General features: G+C 47.5%; 1 protein-coding gene across 5 annotated transcripts; it reads right to left on the bottom strand.

The window, feature by feature from the left end:
- Positions 1–1,589: 1,589 nt before the first annotated feature.
- E2F8 (E2F transcription factor 8) lies at positions 1,590–19,257 on the bottom strand. Of its 5 annotated transcripts, none has more exons than XM_046684606.1 (13): positions 19,169–19,257; positions 15,998–16,124; positions 13,916–14,194; positions 13,392–13,548; positions 11,435–11,749; positions 11,051–11,212; positions 9,231–9,368; positions 8,049–8,252; positions 7,407–7,494; positions 6,619–7,150; positions 3,158–3,290; positions 2,646–3,040; positions 1,590–2,282 (listed from the first exon to the last, which is right to left on the bottom strand). In XM_046684606.1, exons 2-13 carry the CDS (start codon positions 16,010–16,012, stop codon positions 2,100–2,102), a joined length of 2,601 nt encoding a protein of 866 aa, XP_046540562.1. In that variant the 5' UTR covers positions 16,013–16,124; positions 19,169–19,257; the 3' UTR covers positions 1,590–2,099. The 5 variants fall into 5 exon arrangements, with proteins under 5 accessions (XP_046540562.1, XP_046540560.1, XP_046540561.1 ...); XM_046684604.1 differs by lacking the exon at positions 19,169–19,257 and adding an exon at positions 17,878–17,992; XM_046684605.1 differs by lacking the exon at positions 19,169–19,257 and adding an exon at positions 17,306–17,451.
- Positions 19,258–19,652: the final 395 nt, after the last annotated feature.

Genomic DNA, 19,652 nt, shown 5'->3' with positions numbered 1-19,652 from the left:
GGGGATCACACAAGGGCGCGAACACCAGGAGGTGGGGGTTAGGGGACAACCTTACGAATCTGTCAGAGGGGCAGAGATGAGTGGGACAGTCCCCAGAGCTGTCTCGAAATCTAACAGACCTCACTCTTTCTGTGCATCTGGCTTCCCCAAACCTCAGCCCTGGAGAGCGGCTTCATGTGGAGAACTGACGAGGGGGCCAGAACAAAACCTTGGCCTCCAGTCTCTCGAGCTCAGCTACAGGGGCGGGGAAGGGATATAGAGCTTCATCTCCTCAGAGCTACTGTGACTCTGTCTGGGTTGGTGTTTCTCACAGTTGTCAGAGTCCACTTCAATCTATTGGTCTATATCTTCTGTCTACACTTACCATTTGGCAACTTACCTTCTCTTTATTGAATGGAAATGCTTTCTTCATTTATTCATGTGCACATACTGCCTTCCTCAACTGTACTATTATAAGCACTTTAAAGGCAGGAGCCTTTTCCTACATCAGGAACCACTCATGCGTCCTCCAAGTGGGATAAGAGCAAAGGCAGAGGTACGCGGGAAGCAATAGCTTATACTGGTTCTCCAGTGGTGTGGAGGAAGAGGGGGTCTCCAGGTCAACGTGAAAATCTGCCCTCTCTTAGCTGTACTTGGTTGTGCAAAGAAAACACAAAAGCGACGACCTTACAAATGCTCAGATTACCCTGAAACAATGTGCTTGGTTCCTACTAGAGCTGCCAGGCCTGCATCTGGAGGCACATGGGTAATGGATAAAGAGGGCCAGGAGGCGTGGGTTGAGGCCCTGCACACCGGAGCAGTTGACTCTGGATTTATTACTCTAATCTCTGTGAGCCTCAGTGACCTCCTAGTTCTGGCTCGCAGAGAGAATGCCTTTGACAGGCACAGCACGGTGCCTGGCGCATAGCAGACATGTAGGAAATAGACATTACGAGGATCCCATACGACCCTGACCAGTGAGGGCACATGTCAATTCTCAAGTTGCAATTCATCCCACAACAAGGGGGCCAGGAGATGCACACTTAACACATTGTAGCTCGTTCCTACTCTTGGAGCTCAGGGGGGTTGTGTGGCAGTTCCGAGTGTGGAGGAAACTGGAATGCCCCCTGCTGCTGTCCCATCCCCGGAGCTGGGCCACTCAGAAGTGTGGGAAGAGGACTGTGGCTGCAGGCCCTCCTCTGCGGACAGCAGGAGGCCTGGGGTCGATGCTGGCCGTGCCGGGGAGGGGAGGGAGCACCCACCTCCCGCCTTCCACTCCTAATCACCCAGGGGCACCCAGGGAGAGCACATGAGACTCAGTTGTGTGTCCTTGGCCCAGCAGCAGCCTCTCCAAAGCCATTTTGCTTCTGAAAGTGGAGCCATACAGAGGATGAAAAGGGGACAAGAATGTGGGAACAGCTTATAAACTTTGCATATCTGAGGGAACTCAGGACTTCTTACCAAGAATTTGCCCCTGAGGTTAGATAAATTTTCATTTTCTCCCAACAGTGCCTTGACTGGCCAAATGAAAATGCGAAATACATTTTAGAAAAGTTTTAATTTGAACAACTTATGATTAAAAATACATTTTATAAATAATTTTTCCATAGACCTGATTGAGGATTGCTGCCAACTTTACAAAAAGACATATTGTAACAACAACAGATTAAAGAAATTACAAAAAATATAGCTATTGCCTTCTCACTTAAAAATATAACATTGTACGTCACAGCATCTTCTTTGTGCAAAGTTTAAGACAATGCTGCGTTAGGCATGTCACATATTCACTCAAGGAGATGTAAACTTTAACACAGTTACTTTGCATAATAGCACAGGCACAGTTGAAATATTGAACGCTTTCCTCCCAGAAGTTACTATACCTTAGTCCAACATTTTACTTTTATTTTGCAGGACTGATGGCTGAACTTAGCTTAATACAAATATATATATATATATGCGTGTATATATATATAAGTACAAAAATAAGTGTTTGGTTTGAAATTAAGTAAACTCCCAACGTATCTACAGTATTTTCAGAGAACGTGTTCTCCAAATCTGTCTGAGTACATCTTCTCCATTAAACAACGCTTTAGAAAAGTGAACGAAGCCCAGTCTGTCCATTAATGGGCATCCTCCGTTGAGACTTCCAGTTTTCGCTGAGGGACAAAGAGTGTTCCAACAGAGGTTTTACTAGCACCATCGGAATCCGTGCAGGCTGAGCCTGTCGGCTTTGTTGGTCCACCTGGGGTTCGGAAGAAACTTTCCACCACTAATTGTGACCCTTTGGGTGTCACAGGAACAGGCTGAGTGGAAAGAAAAGAATGGAAGAAAGAAGTCAAACCCACATAGATAGGCATGCCCCGGCAGTCTTAGAAGATTGGACCAGGCACACGGCGGGAGCCTCGCACGCCTTGAAATCGGCTAGGCAAGCCTGGGTGAGTTTTACATTCTCAATTATTTTTGTTAAGGCGAGAAAAAAAACCCACGATGACCCGACAATAAGGACTCCTTGGGCCCTCTTCCTGGGTTTGGGAAGACGGCAAGCCTTCAACCTCCTCACTCTTCCATCCCTTCCCAAGTAGAAAAGCGGAAGTAAGCTCCCCTGAGAGTGATACTTGGACTTGATGACCTAAGGAAAAACATGAATTGAACGGAAACACTCTCACCTGTTGTGCCCCTGTCACAGCAACTGATTGTCCATTCGGTTGGTTGTGGCCTGGCACTGGCGAGTCGTACCGGGTGGCCCGTCCTTGCTGAGTGCCCGTGCTGTCTGGGGCGACACTAACAGCCTCTATTCTTGGAGACACGGGAACGGTCCCAGGCCCGGGGCTGGCGGACACCTGCACACCGGGGGGGATGAGTCCCAAGTGCTGCAGGGTTAAGTTGACAATGGCTGAGCTTGGGTTCTGGACGGGAATGGCGTGGCTCGAAGTGAGAGCCGGGCTGCTCCCAACAGGGACAGCTGCCACGGGAGTTGGCGAGACCATTAGCTTGAAAGATGTCACAGGGAAAGAGGGAAAATTAACACCAGTGAGTTCGGATGATGTCACTGGAATAACACCTGGAAAGAAAAGCGGCAAAATATCTTACAAGCACAGGCATTTGTCCGAGAAGCTCGAAAGGCTGAAGTGAACTCGAGAGTGACCCACGTTGGAAGGGTTGTTTTCCACGCACTCACCTGCGATTGGGGAGCTGTAGATCCTGTGGCTTGGGGAAACTGTACCTGAGTTTTCCGTACTAGACAAAATGGACTCTGCCCCGAGGGATGGGCACTGGGCGAGAGGGATTAGGTATCCTGATGGGAACAAGGTCTAGAAAACAAGGAGGAAGGGCTTATTTTACACACAAATACAGAAAGAAAGGTGATCGTGCGCCTCGGCCGGGACTAATATCCCCTGGTGGTGGTTTGTCCCATTAGACCAAAGCCCCCAACGGGATGGGCCATGGGTGGGCCTTACCCCTCCCTCCCATTCCAACACTTCTCCTGAATAACACCAACCATGTGTGTCTGAAATGCCATGCATGGTCTTAGGAAGCGTCCTAAAGCTGGCACTGATCTGCTTAGGGGTAGGACTCACCAGCAAGCCCCCCCCCCACCGACACTGCCATCCTAACTCCTACTCTCAGACTTCTCGCTATGACGGGGTGCTGTCAGGACCAGGTTCAATGCAGCTGGACACCACAATGGCACTGTCCTGTCTTTATCTGACTGTTCTTGAATTATGTAGAACGGTGTTTCCCAAAAAAGTATCCTGAGGGACCCTAGTTCCATGGATGCAAAGAGGCTCTACTTGAATCACGGTCAAACGTGTTTGGGAAATGCAGAATTAAACCAAGGAAAATGGTGTCTTTACTGGGGAATTTCTGAGGGACTTTCATGAGGGCATGCATTGTAAATCGCCAGGGGGGCATCAGCATGTCGCATTTCCCAAGCTACTTGGTAACTAAATTTTTAGTCGTGTTGGTATTCAAGGAAAACATTTTAACAAATGCTGATTTAGAGAAGGGGGTTGCCAAACCATGGGCCAAAATCCACCTCCGGGCTGTTTCTGTAAACAAAATTGTACCGGAACACAGCCACACCCATTCACTTATGTAGCCTCTAGCTGCTTTTTAATCTTTGTACAATGGCAGAGTTGAAGAGAGCCCATATGGCCCGCAAAGGCAAAAATAATCCAGTTCTTCACAGAAAATGTTTGCTGACCCTCGATTTAGAACAAAGGAATTAGACAACTAAAGATTTTTTTCTAGTACTTTAGGTTCTAATGATACCAAAGAGAACACTCTTATAATATACAAATGAAAGGGCAGGGCACCAGAGTTCAAAAACTGCAGATAAAAAAGAGAATTAATTAACTCACGTTAGAGACCCAACCGTCACAGAGAACAGTTTTAGGCAATAAAGTTATATTCCAAACAGAAATGGCCAGAACGTTCGGTAGTGTGTGTCCCCCGTGGCTGCGGGATTGCTGTACTTCACCAAACAGAGACAGCCTGCAGGGGTGGCTGTGCTGCCTGGGAAGTCGGCCTCAGCCTTACACGGGCAGGACTGAAAAAAGCTAAAAGCAACTCTTGTAAACCAGGGGCCCCTCCTCTTATCTTCCTCCAGATCTTTCTTCTCGTCATTGTCGAAACAACCGTCTACACTTTGATCTAGCTGTTAATAGGCACCATCTTTTCCTTGGGAACCAGTGAATTCAGAATCCACAATGTACCACAAACTTTTAATTTTGTTTTTTAGACGCTTGGTACTGTTCAATGCCTTTACCAGTAGGTTCCTTGAAAGCTGCAGGAATAGAGAATTTTTAAGGGGTGAATTCAGGCATTTTACAAACAGCTGCTCTTTGCTGTTTTTAATCATACTCTTGTGGTAAAAGCTTTTCTGGCTGCTGGTTAAACTCTTTAAAATCTTCAGTAAAATCTGTAGTACTCATAATTATTTTTCAATTTCCTACAAACTACATTCATCACAAAATCTTTCAACCTATAATGCCAATTCCTTTTATCTAAAAATCAGAACTATTAAATTAACAAGATGAAGGAATCTGACATATTTTGACTCGCATGTCATCTCATCTGGCCGACAGTGGCCTCTTCCTCCCTCTGCCTATCACAGCATCCTGTTTTGTTTTCACTATAGGTCTTATCATTCAGTACCTGATACCTTTGTGTTTATTTGTGTACTGTCTTCTCTCCACCCCGAGAAGTGTAGATTCTTAGTAAATGTTTGTTGAATGAGTTAACACATGCTCTCTTACTTTCTTGGTTCTGCTCGGTCAGTGCTAAAAAGAAATCGTCAAAATGAAGTTGTAGAGATGAAAAAAGAAGCAAGGGGACGTGGAAAACCTATCCGCTGGAAACCCTAACCCTGAACAGCTGAGCGAGCAACAGGAGACCATTATCAAATCATACCCATTCGCCCAGAGATTAAGGACCTCCCAGAATATCGAATCAAGCTCGAGCCTTGTGATTTTCCCCCAGCATGTATATTAAATGCCAAACGATACTATGCTTAGATAATAGATGTTTTGAACGGTTACCATGAGGCCATCCTCAGGGAATATTTGACAAACTCTAAAGCCTCCTTAATAATAGTTACAGATAATACCCTTCAGCTTATTCGGTGCCTTAAAAGGATCAAAAACCCCTTTATGTAGATGGTCATGTAATAACCTCACAAAAGCTGTAACATGGCCCCGGGGCAGGTCCTCAAAAGCAACTGGCACCAAGGGCAGGTGCCAGGTTTGATTTGATCCAGAGCATGGTGCTTTATACCCAGTGGAGGATCTGGAAAAACTGTGGAACAAATTCTCTATGGATGTGGAAAACAAGATGTAGAGAAGTAACATAACTGCACAGCGGGGACAAAATGAGAGATTAACTTCTGCTTCCACAGTTAGTGGTATTTATTTGGTAATAACGCCGTTCCTACGTTAACTGTCCTAAGGGAGGAAAATGAGATCATGTATGTAAACACGCCTAATGCTTCTGATGTCCAGTAGGTGGGTGGCATCCGGTAGATGCTAATTTCTTCCTGAACTAAACTCCACCCAGGAAACAAATTATCTAGAACATCAAAATCCTTAGAAACCAATGCATCAAATATACCTACAATTTGCCAAGGTCAGTTCGATTTTTCTATTTACACAAAATAGAAAGTTTGGTTTAAATCTTAGGTTAGAAAGTAAAAACACGGGAAGCAATTTATCTTCGAGGCAACAGATGCCAGTTACATGACATCAAACAAACATTAGGTAATGACTCAGAAAGCAGGAGTTACAGGAACCCTATGCATCCATCCGTTCGTTTGGGGTTATGTCTGCTTGTAAATTATTTCAGACTTTCACGACAGGTGTTTGCATTCCAGCATGTGACAGAGAAATGGACTTACGGACAACCACCCACAGTGCTTTTAAAGAAGCAAATAATCCCTTCCTCCAAAGGTTAAAAATGTCCCCGCCACCATCGCAGCCAGGGGATTAGTTGTCTGGGGCCTTGTTTGGACTGTGGATACTAAGGAACAGTTCCTCATTTCCTGAGAGGCTGCTCTTTGCTCTGCTAAATGTCACAAGCCACCAAATTCTCCTCTAATCAATTGGGGACTTTCCAAAGCTGTGCACAGTTTAAGGCTGTACTTACCGCAGAGACGTTTTCAAGTCCTTTTAGGTCTTCTTTAAATTTCTTTTTGGAAGCACTGTCCTCGAACACGCTTGCCCTCTTGGAGCCTCTTTCTCTAGCAGGCTCCCTGTCTCGGTTCTTTGTACCTTGTCTCTCTGGCACTGGCAGCAAGCTTCCAGGTCTGGTGGAGGCACTGGGCTTTGCAGTATCCTTGGCTGCCTTCTCGGTGGTGGCATCTGCAGGGTCTTTTGATCTTGTAGCTTTAGAGGAGGGAGTGGAGCAGACTGTCGGGCTTAGACCCTGGGGTGGCGTCATGCTTTGGGCATGGGCAGGCTGCAAGTAGATGGCATAGGGTGGGCCCGAAGGGGCCTGAGGTAGGATCACGGGCACCGCCGATGACAGTGGGCTGGGGAGCAGGGGGACCACCCCCAGGGACTGGGTGAGGGATGATGCCGTCAGTTCCAGCTCAGCATTCACTGGGGTGTCCAGAGGGGCCACTGGTTTGCAAGGCCCAGATCTTGCCAGTTGTACTTTCACTTTGTTTCTAGGTTCACTAAAAGACAAGATTTAAAACATGATACCACGGAAACACATTTTCTCTAAAATTGTTCTAGCACTTGAGATTTCCCCAAATTGAAGCCACGCTTTTATGAAACTAGCAGGTAGTTTCTGTAATGATTGCATATGAGTTATAGAAAGATTATCTCACTGGTTTCCAAGGCTAGTGCCTGTTCTTACATAAAGTCAGCAAGCCTAACGAGGCAAGGTCAGAGGAATGCGTCCTGCCACTAAGGAGCATTGCAACCCACCTTGATTGCTCTTCTAACTGCATTTTGCAAATAGCTGCGAGGTCAGCCATTTTACTTTGGAAGGGTGCAGAATTCTGAGAACTCTCAGCTGGTAAAAAAGAAGGGGGGGGGTGGTTAAAGCAAAAATGAATCATACAGATGAAACATCACTAAGTCAAAAGAACAGAAACCATGCACCACCCCTCAAAATCACACAGCTATTAAATGACAAACCCCACAAATTACTTCTTATCCTTTAATTCATGTGTAAGTTAGGCTTCAAGAGGTTTGGGGATATGGATATTGAAACAATTCTCTAACAAGTCCGGTAGGGATCAAGTAAGTGGAAAAAGTCGGATAAAAAGGAATTCTTGGGGCCGGCTCAGTGGCACAGCGGTTAAGTTCGCACATTCTGCTTCTTGGTGGCCCTGGGTTCACCGGTTCGGATCCCGGGTGTGGACATGGCACCGCTTGGCAAAGCCATGCTGTGGTAGGCGTCCCACATATGAAAAAAAAAAAAGTAGAGGAAGATGGGCGTGGATGTTAGCTCAGGGCCAGTCTTCCTCAGCAAAAAGAGGATTGGTGGCAGTTAGCTCAGGGCTAACCTTCCTCAAAAAAAGAGGAATTCTTCTGAGTAGACCCCTGATATGATTGAAAACATACCTTTGTTGGTCTTGACAGGGCTGCTGGGAGCAGAGTTTATCTTTCTCCGATCACTTTCTATGCTCTTTACCAGTTTGATAAGAGATTGGTGTCGGGTAAAGTTTGGTTTCCCACAGGTGGAAAAGAGGTTTTTGGCACAGTTCTCTTTCGAGGACCGCCTCACTTCCAGATCAGAGGAGGTGAAAGTAATGTCTGGGCTGCAGCCTGCAGTAGAAAGGGGCAGTGTGTTAAGTGTAGTTCTAAGATGGTTTTAGGAATGGAAGTGGTCACAGTTACAGAGGACCGACTAAGTGCCTGACACTGTTTTAAGGGCTTTACATACAAAACCTTGTTTATCATATTGAATGAATTGTGAGGTAGTATTTCACACCTTAACATCTCTGAAACTACTGTCTCTGATAACCAGTGGTGTGCCATAGTGTAATTCTAAGTGGTTTTTCTTTCTGATATACAAAAAATCATGCATCTTAAAATCAGTGGAGCCTTAATCTGATGAAATATGGTGACTCTCACTGCTACGGACTGAATGTTTGTGTCTCCCCCAAAATTCATATGTTGCAACCTAATGCCCAAAGTGATATCTCAGGAGGTGGGGTCTTACAGAAGTGCTTAGGTCATAAGGGCCGAGCCCTTATGAACGGGATTAGTGTTCGTATAAAAGAGACCCCACGGAGCTCCCTAGTCCCCTTCCACCATGTGAGGTTACAACAAAAAGATGGCTGTCTAGAAAATGGGCCCTCACCAGACACGGAATCTGCTGGCACCTTGATCATGGACTTCTCCACCTCCAGATCTATGAGAAAGAAATGTCTGATGTTTATAAGCTGCCTAGTCTATGGAGTTCTGTTACAGCACTTTGAACACACTAAGACACTCTCAAGTCCACCAGGTAGGCACTTCTTAAGAAATGCACCCCCATCTCAGAGACATTAACCAATTGACTCAAGGTCTCTCAGCTGGTAGACTGTGGGCCTGGGACAGGAACCCAGCCAGTCGGGCCCTAGAGTCTGCACTGTGAATCCCTGTGCCAAAGGACCTCCCTCTGAGGTCATATCCCAAATCACAACCACCTCACAAAGGTGCCACGGTGGGAGGGTGGGCAGGAAAGGGAATGGAGAGTATCGCCAAATGTGCATTAATTCCAAATAGTGAAGCAAAGAACGAAAGGCAACAAGTACATACCACCGGGATTGGGGCTGATTTCTGGGCCTATCCACTTAAAAGCTGGTTTTCGGCCTCTTTCCTCCGTCACGTGAACTTTCTTAATAAGCTTCAGGCTGCTCAGAACATTAGCTATATCATACAACCTCCTAATTTTCGCTGGGGAGAAAGAAAGCATATACACCGCTTAATGGAATAATGAAAGATCAGAGGACTTCGCTTCAAAAGGACTTCATGTATATTGAAGAAGCTATCCTAACCATCAATGTCAGACAGAGAAACGTGGCTCTTCTTCAGCTATTCCAGTGATACTGCTTTCATTAAGACAAAAAATAGTTTTAAATATTGAAAAGACTCAGTTACTGCTGGTCCTGAATTTTGAAAGGACAAAAGCACATGTTGAAAAAAGAAAAATGACTTAATGAGATCACCCAGTAGAGAACTACGTCACAGATTTTTAAATAAAAAGTCACCATTGCTGGGCATCTTCTAATGGGGATTCAGAAGAATTGTATGAATGAAAGAAATAAAGCATCGCTTCCCTGCTTGTGATAGTTTATAACAATAAGGTTACTTAATAACATAAGCATGGAAAATTCCAGGATCCATCAAAATTTATAAATTTTTATATTGTTCTTGTGTAATATGCAATGCATCAATTGTTAATTCTTCAAATCTTACATATCTTAAAAAGTTTTGTTACAAAAAGTCTGCCTTTACTTCCAGCTTGATAGTACAAAATAACACATCAAGCCCCTTCTTCACAGAAACCTCATGCCAGAAGTTTCTGAATTACCTGGGGATGTAGCAAATTACACATATGCAGTTCCTGGAATAGCTTCTAAGGCTCTGAGTAACCAGCGAAACAGAGAGCCGAACCCTGGCGACTCTGAAAAAGTAGGCAGCCCACCAGTAGCATCAGGACGTGTGTTCTGAAGTTGCAGATCTCCGGAGCCAATTACAGCATTATTGCCCTTACTGTCTCCTTAATTTTGTCTTTATAGAGACACTTTCAACGTGGGGATGTCTGAATATACTTTCATGGGACTTGTACAGCTTCACAGGCATGGGGAGGAGTCTGTGTGGCAGCTCCCAGACGTTCCTCACAGCCTCTGCTGTTGCTGGGGGTGGTTCTTCCTCACCACACAGCCAGGTCCCTCAAGTGACCCGTGTTCAGGCTGGCCTCTGGCCCTACTGGGAGGTTTGTTAACGCTCTCAGGAGAGATGGGCGTGCAGCAGGCCCCTCCCCATCTGCTGAGCACTTCCGTCCACACCCTTTCTCTATTCCTCTTTGTGGGGGTTCCTGCAGAGTCTGTTACGGAGGCAGGGGCAGAGTCTGCGTTAGGAACCCAGTCAATGGTCCCTTCCAACTTAGAGCAGGCAGTCTGGCTAAAACCGCTCTTTCAGAATGGCAAACCAACTGTGCTGCAGGTCACTTCTGGGCATAATTTTAGAAGTTGTTTATACCATTACATCTGAGAGTCAGTGGAAAGAGCGGAGACCTGGGTTCCAGGCCCACTTTCCAATTACTGCTCATTTAGCCTTCAGGCACCCGGGTCGATCCGCGTAAAATGTGGGCAATGTTACAGCATCAAATGAGGTAACTTTTGAGGAACTGTTTCTAAGCCAAAGTGTCAGACAAATAGGAGAAGTTATATACACATCTTTGAGTTCTATAAGTCAGCAAAAGCAGTACTATCATGGCTTCTGGGGGAGCAGTGAAGACAAAAGCATAATTAGAGATGATCTGTTTATATAGCGAATGGACTTGGAAATCAGTTTGTAACTGATTTTCTTCTTTGCGCATAGGTCCAAAAGTCCAGGGCAGTCATGACACTTACTTTTAAACTTGCTTTTATCCAAATCTTCCACATGGTCCTCCCCAGTTAAAATCTTGGCAGCAATTTCTAGGCTTACTATCTGAGGCGTTGACACCAAAAACAGCATCACGAATTTCTGGCTCATCACTCTTAAAGACTTCTCTTTGCGGCTGTTTACAGAAGCTTTGGAGAAGGATGAGGATTAGAGAATTAAAATTCATGAAGGGACATGCGACTTCTAAAGTAACAAGGCTAAAAATACCACAAAGTGATCATACGGTTGACAACTGCAGCGTTTTAACGTGACAGGCAGCTGTAGCTTTAGAGCAGCGTTCCCTGAGGACCCTTTTCTTTAGACCCACGAGGAGGGCCAGGCAGCCCGTGCTTTTCAAGGCCATCTCTCACCTGCCCGAAATTCCATTCCGGGGAGTTCGACAAAACACACGTCTGGTTGTCCATTTTGGCCAGTGTCGTCTTTGATGATATGATCCTCTATACTGCAACCCTTAGTAAAGTCAAACTCTTGTTCGTATTCTTTCTTTTTGATCATCATAATCTGCTTGGCGTACCTGTTCTTCTCCGCGGTGCTCTTCAAAGCCTGCAGGGTTTGGTTGAGATTATGTCGCCCGTGCCAAGTGTACCTGTTTTTGGCAAGGCGGCTCACCATGTGTAAACTCTCTAGGACGTTCACGATGTCGTAAATGCGTCGACGCTCCACCTCTACAAAGAACGAGCGATTGTACGTTACGACAGGATCAGGTTTTGTCATACGTGCAGAACAGAATAACTGTTTTATTATGCTATATATGCTGGGTGCTATAGCTTTCTTTACGCTCGACAAAAGAGTGTGAAGATGAGAAGGACAAGTCCCTGCTCTTAAAGGGGACAAACAAGGTTAATATGAATCAGAAAGGGGACATTTATGGAGGGCCTACTATGTGTCATACAGCTTTTGGAAATGTTTACCCTTAACTTGTGAAGTAGGTATTATTATCCACACTTTAATGATGGGGAAATAGAGACTCAGGCCGGCTGAGGAGCTCATCCTGAGGCACAGAGCCAGTAAGTGGCAAGGCCAAGTCTTTAATACTTTAAATCCCACACTTTACAACTGTTTCTTATATTAGTCCCCAACACACACATACACACACACACACACACACACACACACACAGCTGTCATATGATAGGGACAAGGTGCTGAGATTTCTTGCTGTTCCTGGACCCTGCCAGATATGCCCTTGCCTGAAGGCCTTTGTCCTGGGCTGTCCCTTCTGTCTGGAATCCCTCTCCCGCGTGCTCACAGCCCTCTGCCTCGATTCTTTCAAGTCCTTGTCACCGAGTCACTGAGGCCGGACCTGACCACTTAATTTAAAATTGGAAAGCACGCCCCCAGCACTCCTGACCCCCCTGCGCCCTGGTCTACATCTTTTTCCACAGCACGTGTTACCTTCCAACATACATTATCAACACCGTCTGCATATTATCAATTGCCCCCACTAGAATGCAGGTTCCCTGAGAGCAGCGATTTGGTTCTTTTTGTTCAGGATGCTATCCCAAGCTGCTACATTTCCTGGCACCCAGTAGCTGATCAATAGATACCTGCTCAACTAAAGGGTACATCCCACATGGCTACAATGCAGTGTATGTGAATAGATGAATCTAAATGGCATGTTCTTAAAATGTAAAACAAAGTTGATGTTTATAAACAAGTATTAGAAAGGCAAAACTTTCTTCACGCCTGGTGGTTATATATTAAAACAGCCTGCATATCTCATCATTTCAGATTATGATATTTTCATGACCCTGAAGGTACCCCCAATTTGCTACAGATCCCTTTTTTAGCTATAACTAGATTTGAGCCTATGATGTTAGGAGTAAAAGGGGGCAAGAGGACGTAGTAACTTTTGCCAAACAAAACACTCAGCAAACACTGGTCCTCAGAATAGCGCTGAGCTGCAGGGAGCGTCTGCGCCCTGCTCCCACGCACAGAAGGTGATTTTCACCATAAACGGGTCGAAACTATTCTGCAGCCTGGCTCTTCAATGAGAAACAAGATGAGCTGCAGAGTTGTAGCTGTTTATGAAACAAGTCATCAAACAATGTTGCCTTGCTTTAAAGCTTCAGAGCTTTTGAAACGCAGTCAGAAACAATCTCCATGGTGACGTTTTGCTTCTAAGACTCACTGGAATTGGAAACTATATGCCTTTATTCTTAAATTAACGGGGCTTTAGAGAGTTATAACTTCCCTGTGGCCTTATTTGTGTCATTACAAACACTGGCCAGACGAGTGTGGGTCTGAAGGAGTGTCTATAAAGTTCCTTTAATTAGCAACGGTTTTGGGGAGCTCTGTGCATACTTACTAAGGTCCCCGGCCACTTCGTCGAGACAAATGTCATTATTCAGAGCAAGGTTGGGATACTTCGGATAGCGCTCTAAGAACTTAAGACACAACAATCCTAAACTTTTCTCCTTTCGACTCGGTTGGGATTTCTCATATTCGTCTCCAGATAAGTGTTCCTACAAAGGAAGCGGTAAATAATGGCTTATTCTGAAATAAAGTTTGACAGATTTATTCAGGGCACCTGCAGTCGATAACTGATACATATACACGTGCTTTGCATTAATAGCTGCAAAATTTGGGGGCGGGGGGGAAGGTGGGGAGCCAGTATAAACTGCTTGGAAGATCTGAAAGGGAAGCCTGAACTGAAAACGAGCCAAAGGTTCAGAGTTCTCAGGGCTATGTTTGACGGGGTCCAAACCTTTCCGGTGCTCTGAAGGAGGCTGGTAAGTCTGTGGGTGGCGATGATTTATATTGCCGGCACTTCCCCAAAAGCTTCCAGCCGCCCCGCAGCCCCAATCTCCACCGGCTCCTCTGCGAACCTACGTGTAAAGAATCTTTGGCCTCAGGTAATTCATTTCTGTTGTCAAACAACCCCCTTTTCTCGTCTCTGCTGCGGATCTCAGGGCTCGCGGCACTGATGAGCATTTTCAGGTTGGCTGTTGGCGTCCAGGGTTCTCCCTGGGCGATTTCCTTGGGTTTGGTGGGCGTGGTTAAAGGGCCGAAGTCCGGCTGGCTCTCCGGCAACGGTAAATTCACTGCCGTGGATGCTTTCAGAGGTGTTTTCATCAGTCCCCTTTTATGTGGCTCAAAAAAGAGATTTTCCTGGTTTAAAACAAGTAAATCATTAAATCCATTGTAAAACAGGATTTCTCAGATAGCTTTCGACTCTAGAAATTGGACAATAAATAGAATATTGCTAAGGAAAAAAATGCCTCATCAGGTTGTGGAGTTGTTTAAATTAGTAACTGTATTCTCATGAGCACTTGGCACTTATTGTCCATTCGAATAGCTAAACTGCCCATTTTTAATTTTGCAGCAAAGCACAGACATAAATTTTTTCATGCTCTGTTCTAAGAATTTAAAAAAAAATCTTTAAGAGATAATTTTTAACATTTTATTTTGAAATAATTTTAGATTGGAGAAGAGTTGCAAAGAGAGTATAGAGAGTCCCCAAATGCTGTCACTCAGCTTCCCCTAACAGGTCTGACAATTTTAAGTGATCCCTATCTCCTAGGAGCGACTTTTATTCATGACGCTGTAATAAGTAACTCCATAGCAGAAACCATGTCCCATGCATCTGTGTATCCAGCTAGCACAATGGGTGCATGCAGTGGTGCTCAATAAACCAGCACTGACATGGGAGAGTCAGAGAGCCAAGGAGACAAGGGTGAGGGCTAGCATAAGGTCAGACTTGTTGGCAAAGTCCAGCAGGGAGAAGATCCAGAGTGCCTAAGAGCAGGATTTCTCACCAGAAAAGTCTATGCCTTGAATATCTAAGCCCCTCGCTTTACAGACGGAGAAAACGGAGCCCAGAGAAGCAAAGTTTGTTACCCGAGATGACGAGCTAGTTCCCGCAAGAGGCGGGGCTGCCACCGAGACAGAAGAGGGTAAATGAGCAGTTCGTAAAGAAGACTCACACAGATTATGTTTCTTCTACTTTTAGACACTGGGGACTTCCTTCTTCCTATCTGTATCTATTTTAAAGAAAATGCTTGGAATGGCAATAAGTGAAAGAATAGAGAGACTCACTAATTCCTCAGTGATTTTAGGAACAAAGATTAATGGGACTATTTTATATGTCTATGACTCCTTAGGATTTAGCAAGGGCTTTTCCATTTGTATTTTCACCAAATCCTGTAGCCCTATCTGCAGAAGAGGATACCCAGGCTAAGATGAGGTCGCACAGGACTTGAACCCAAACTTCCTCAGTCCAGCTACGGTGCCCTTACATGGAAGTCAGTGTGATGGAGCCAATGGGGACCCTCCTGGGCATGTGCATCTGAGAGTACTGAGCCAAAAATGGGACTATTCTAAAAGGTGCTGTCCTTTGCCTCAGACTATCAGAAACAACAGCAATTTTCCTATTTGACTAATATCTAAAACTTATAGGAAATTTGCATGTATCATTTTTTTTAACCTATCAGTAGTTGGACACTAATCAGATACTCCTACTGTCAATTCTTCTGTAATTTTACAAAATATTTATCTCGCAAACAGTGTTTGTGCCCCCCATAGTTAAAGAAGCTGGTGATTTTGTAGAAAATTATCTTAAAAAGAAATCCAATCTCAAATCACATCAAACGCTCTTTCTGAATTCCTGCTGTTCAAGAATTCTCAGAAATATTGTAATGCAACTAATTAGTAGTATTCTTAAAAACACCTTTTCTCTCTGCTTATCTCTTTGAGACTTCCACCAAATCATTAAAAACTAGAAAGGTTACTTTAACTCTGGGCAACTCTGCCCCTCTTCAAAAATTAAATTTCCCTTCCTTCTGGGTTTTTACAGAGGCTCCCTAAAAACAGAAGCAGCATTAAAAAGATAACAGATATTGAAACTTATGGGGTTAAATCAGGATGATATTGCATTTATCACTGCAAGGATGAATACTGAAGTTAAAAAGGTACCTTTTCGTCCTCCATTCTGTAAATTTCTCATACATTTAGAGTTTCTTTAAAAATGAAAAATCTGGAGTTCTTCCCAATATTCGGATGGTTCAAGTAGTCCAATCAATTCTATTAAAAAGTTTAATATCTTTAAAGAAAAAAGGAAATGGAAAAAGTTAAAGAAAAATAAAAGCAGGAGAGCTATTGAAAATTCCTAGAGGGACACCACAGGCTACTGAAACAAAGACTAACAAATACTGACAAACTAAACGTACGTTTTATTCCCTGACCAGAGATAGCCCCGCTGGGCAGAGAACTCTATCAAAGGCCAGTAAATTCCTCCAGGAAACCGATCCGCCGTCATGAGACTTCAAGCAAACCACAGAATTTCCAGTGACAGCCCTCTTCCACCTTGAGAGAGGGCAGGCCATTCTGCGGACCCCACCGAAGGGACTGTAGCAAGGCACGAGCACCCACCTGTTCACAGATCAGGGCTCGGGACTATGCGCCTGAGCCCAGGTTCCGGCCGGGCAGACACCACCCCAAGTATCTGGATAAAAGTCTGCATCTGGATGCCTGAATTTCTCCCCTGACACACACGTGCATAGGCTCAGCAGTAAAGTTTTGGGAAATAGCTTGATAGGAAACTTCCAACTTCAGTCCTTAAGCTTCAAAGGTAATCTGGACATTTAAAGAGCGCCTTATGATTAAGTTTTCTTTCTTTGAAGACTTCCTTAAAGATGCAAAGCGCTATGTATTGGCTGTTCGGGTGGTCAGTTCATGCCACGATGTCGGACCCCTCCAGGAAGGCTGCATTTCCCTTGTAAGGCAAACAGGTACCGCCGCCCTGCCGCCGCCAGCTCCGCGCCGGGCGCTCTTCCCCCTTAGCCCGGCCAACTGCCCCTCCCCCCGGGCCGAGTGCGCGCGCCGCCTGCCAGGCAGTTCCGGACAGCATCCTCGCGGTTTCCAGGGCAACGAGCCTCGACCAATCAGAGAGCAGGCCGCGGGCCTACGATTGGTTGGCGGCGCCAGGGGCGGGTCCAGACCGTCCGCCTTCGATTTAAAAATTTGGCGCGGAAAGCCGGACCGTGGCCGGCGCCGCCCCTTAGCTGCGCGGGGCTTGAGCGCGGGCAAAGCCGCGCCCGGAACCACGACATCCCCGCCCCACCCCCTCGCTCGCCCCCTCCCTTCTGCGCGGGAGCTCAGCTCCTCCCTCCACGGCCCCCGGCGGAGCGAGAGGCGGGAAACGGCCGCCGCCGCCGCCGCCCTCCCGAGCCTTCTCCCGGTGCCGAGCCGGCCAGGCACCGCATCCCCTTGCGTCCCGCTGACCTGTCAGTCCACCTCACGGTTGGAGCCTGCGGGAGCTGAGCGGGGACTCCTCGGCACCCCTTCCCCGCTCAGGCCCGGGAGCCCGCGTGTCGGGCCGTCAGTCGGTCCCTATGCCGCGCCGAGGTGGGTGCCGGAGGGGAGCGCCTGGACCGGGACTGGCGGGCCGGCGGGCGGGCAGAGGGAGCGTGGCCGTCCAGGAGCAGTCAAGCCCCCGATTTGAAATTAACCCGCTCCCGGCGCGAGCCGATCCCGCGGGCTGGGAGGGCCGCTCCCCTCCCCCACGCCCGCTCTTCCCGGCCCCGGAACCCGCGCACCAATCCGAGCCACCGGACCGGAGCCGTCGGCGAATCAGGGTTCAGGCGCCGCCCTCCGGTCCCGCCCCCACGGCAGAGTTGGGGGAAAGTTCAGCAATTTTCTTTTCCTTTTTTTTTTTTTTTTGCAAACACCCCCTCCCCTCCTCAAAGTTGGGGAATGAAGTTTGGTTCGCCCGGGACGCGCAGGCTGGACGCCGGCGCCCTGCGATCCCCAACCTGGGGCCGTCTTTTCCCTTGGCCGGCCCCAGATCCACTCACCTGCCCTTCGAACCCCAGCCGGGACACTTTCCCCTTCCATCCGTGGCCTGCATTACTGTGCGGCCCACCGTCTGCTCCAGGGCTTCTAGAAATCGGTGTGTGGAGGGAGAATCTTGGCCAACTGGTGCCCAAACTCGATGGGCGCGGGGTCTTGGCCGAGACGTGAGAACTCAGGAGTGGGAGCAGCAGGCGTAAGGTTGAAAACTCGCCAAGCCTGTTTCGGGCGTCCGCCCGTCTTCTCTCTCCTGGTCTCCCACCCGCTCCTCCCTATCCCCTCCCTGTGGTCTTCCCTCGCTTTCCCCTCTTTTTCCGGTTTCCGAGCCTCGGCAGCTTTAGCATGGAATATTGTAGAATTCTAATTTAATAGTAGGATTGGGAGGCGTTCTAGCCCAGCCCCCTCGTTTTGCAGACGGGGAAACCGAGGCCGGGGCTGATCGTTGGTGCCCGCGTTGGCTTGCTCCGCGCTTCTCTGCCTTAGAGCATTTCTCCTTTTCTGAGGACCTGTGCTGGGCTTGCGGGACCGCATGTATTGCCCAACCGCGCCTAGACCGGGGCGCCCATCTCTCGACTGTTTGGTCTGAGCTGTTCCCCCCGTTTTGTAATCTCGCGTCTCTAAACCTCCAGCAGGGCCCAGGGCCGCGATCCCCCGGTCCCGTCTAGTACTTATGTGTCAATGAATCACGCAGTGCTGACTTGCAGCGCGGGACATTCTTAGACTCCCGCATGCGATGTCAGGGCGGGGATGCTGAGATACTGAAGCCAGAACCGCCGTGCGGCAGCGACAGGCTGTAGCGCCCGGGGGTCCGGGTGGCGAGCAGTAGCTCTTCCCTCCCCGCCCCCACCCCGCCCCCCCGCCCCCAGCAGAACGCACGTAGAGTAGTGGCCCCGAACGGTTAGCGCCATGGTGTCCCAGTATACCCCTCGCTGCCAGCCGGGACGCTGGCCCTGCCCCGCTTCGGGCAAGTGTTGCCCAAGAAAGCGCTTCGACCTGAAAGCCGGCCTTCTGCGCGGCGCCGCCACCCGTAGCTCTCAGAGATAAAATATAAAGCGAGGGTCACCGGGGAGGGCCCCACCTCCCGCCCCCGACAGCACTGAGCAGCTGGTTCTTACTGAGCCCTGGGACACCTTTTCTGGAGCAAGGTGTGGTTATAAATGCATCAACATAGGGTGGGCAGTTGGTGCTCTGCTTTAGCCACTATCTGTTTCATAGTTTGTTGCCACCACCGGCCCCCGTCCCCGCCCCCGCCCCGCGTTTGTAGGAGTGCTGCCTATTCAGCTCTGCCCAACCTACCTTGAGTTTTTGCAGCTCAGGAGTCCTCTTTAAAGGGACTCTTTCCAGAAGCAGCCAGCCCGATGCCACCGTGTTCACTCTGCGGTGACATGCGTTCACATCTGTGTTCTACAAAGCCATTCATGCCCCAGGTGTCTGAGTGCCAGGTACCTGTAAGGCAAATAATGCAAGGAGCAGCCACCTCGGGTGACACTGCACAGATGGCATCTCGTTTAATAGTCAGCGCAGGTGTTAACCAGAAGGTGGAGCAGAGCATTTTTAAGTAACAAACCCCAGGTCTCAGGGTGGGCGGTGGGGCTGGGACTTGAAGCTGAGTCTGTTTCCTCGTGAGGGCTTTCCGCTGAAAGCATGTTCTGCACTGTGCTGGTGCCCGTCTTTACTCCCTTCATAGGATAGTTGTGCCCCACTTTACAGAGAAGAAAACTGAGGCACAGAAAGGTTTAAGTGATGGCCAAGTTAGCGATAGAGTCGGGATTATAATCTA

The sequence above is a fragment of the Equus quagga genome, chromosome 14 (assembly GCF_021613505.1).
Source record: "Equus quagga isolate Etosha38 chromosome 14, UCLA_HA_Equagga_1.0, whole genome shotgun sequence".
Lineage (NCBI taxonomy): Eukaryota > Metazoa > Chordata > Mammalia > Perissodactyla > Equidae > Equus > Equus quagga.
Note: the sequence above shows the minus strand (reverse complement) of the source record. Positions and strands in the feature narration are given on the sequence as shown.

What these genes read in the sequence shown, in the direction of transcription:
- E2F8 (XM_046684606.1), bottom strand. An exon ending in CGAAGTGGCCGGGGACCTTA is followed by an intron (nt 11,750 to 13,391) that starts GTAAGTATGCAC and finishes CGTTCTTTGTAG; the next exon opens with AGGTGGAGCGTCGACGCATT. An exon ending in CTACAGCTCCCCAATCGCAG is followed by an intron (nt 3,041 to 3,157) that starts GTGAGTGCGTGG and finishes TTTTCTTTCCAG; the next exon opens with GTGTTATTCCAGTGACATCA.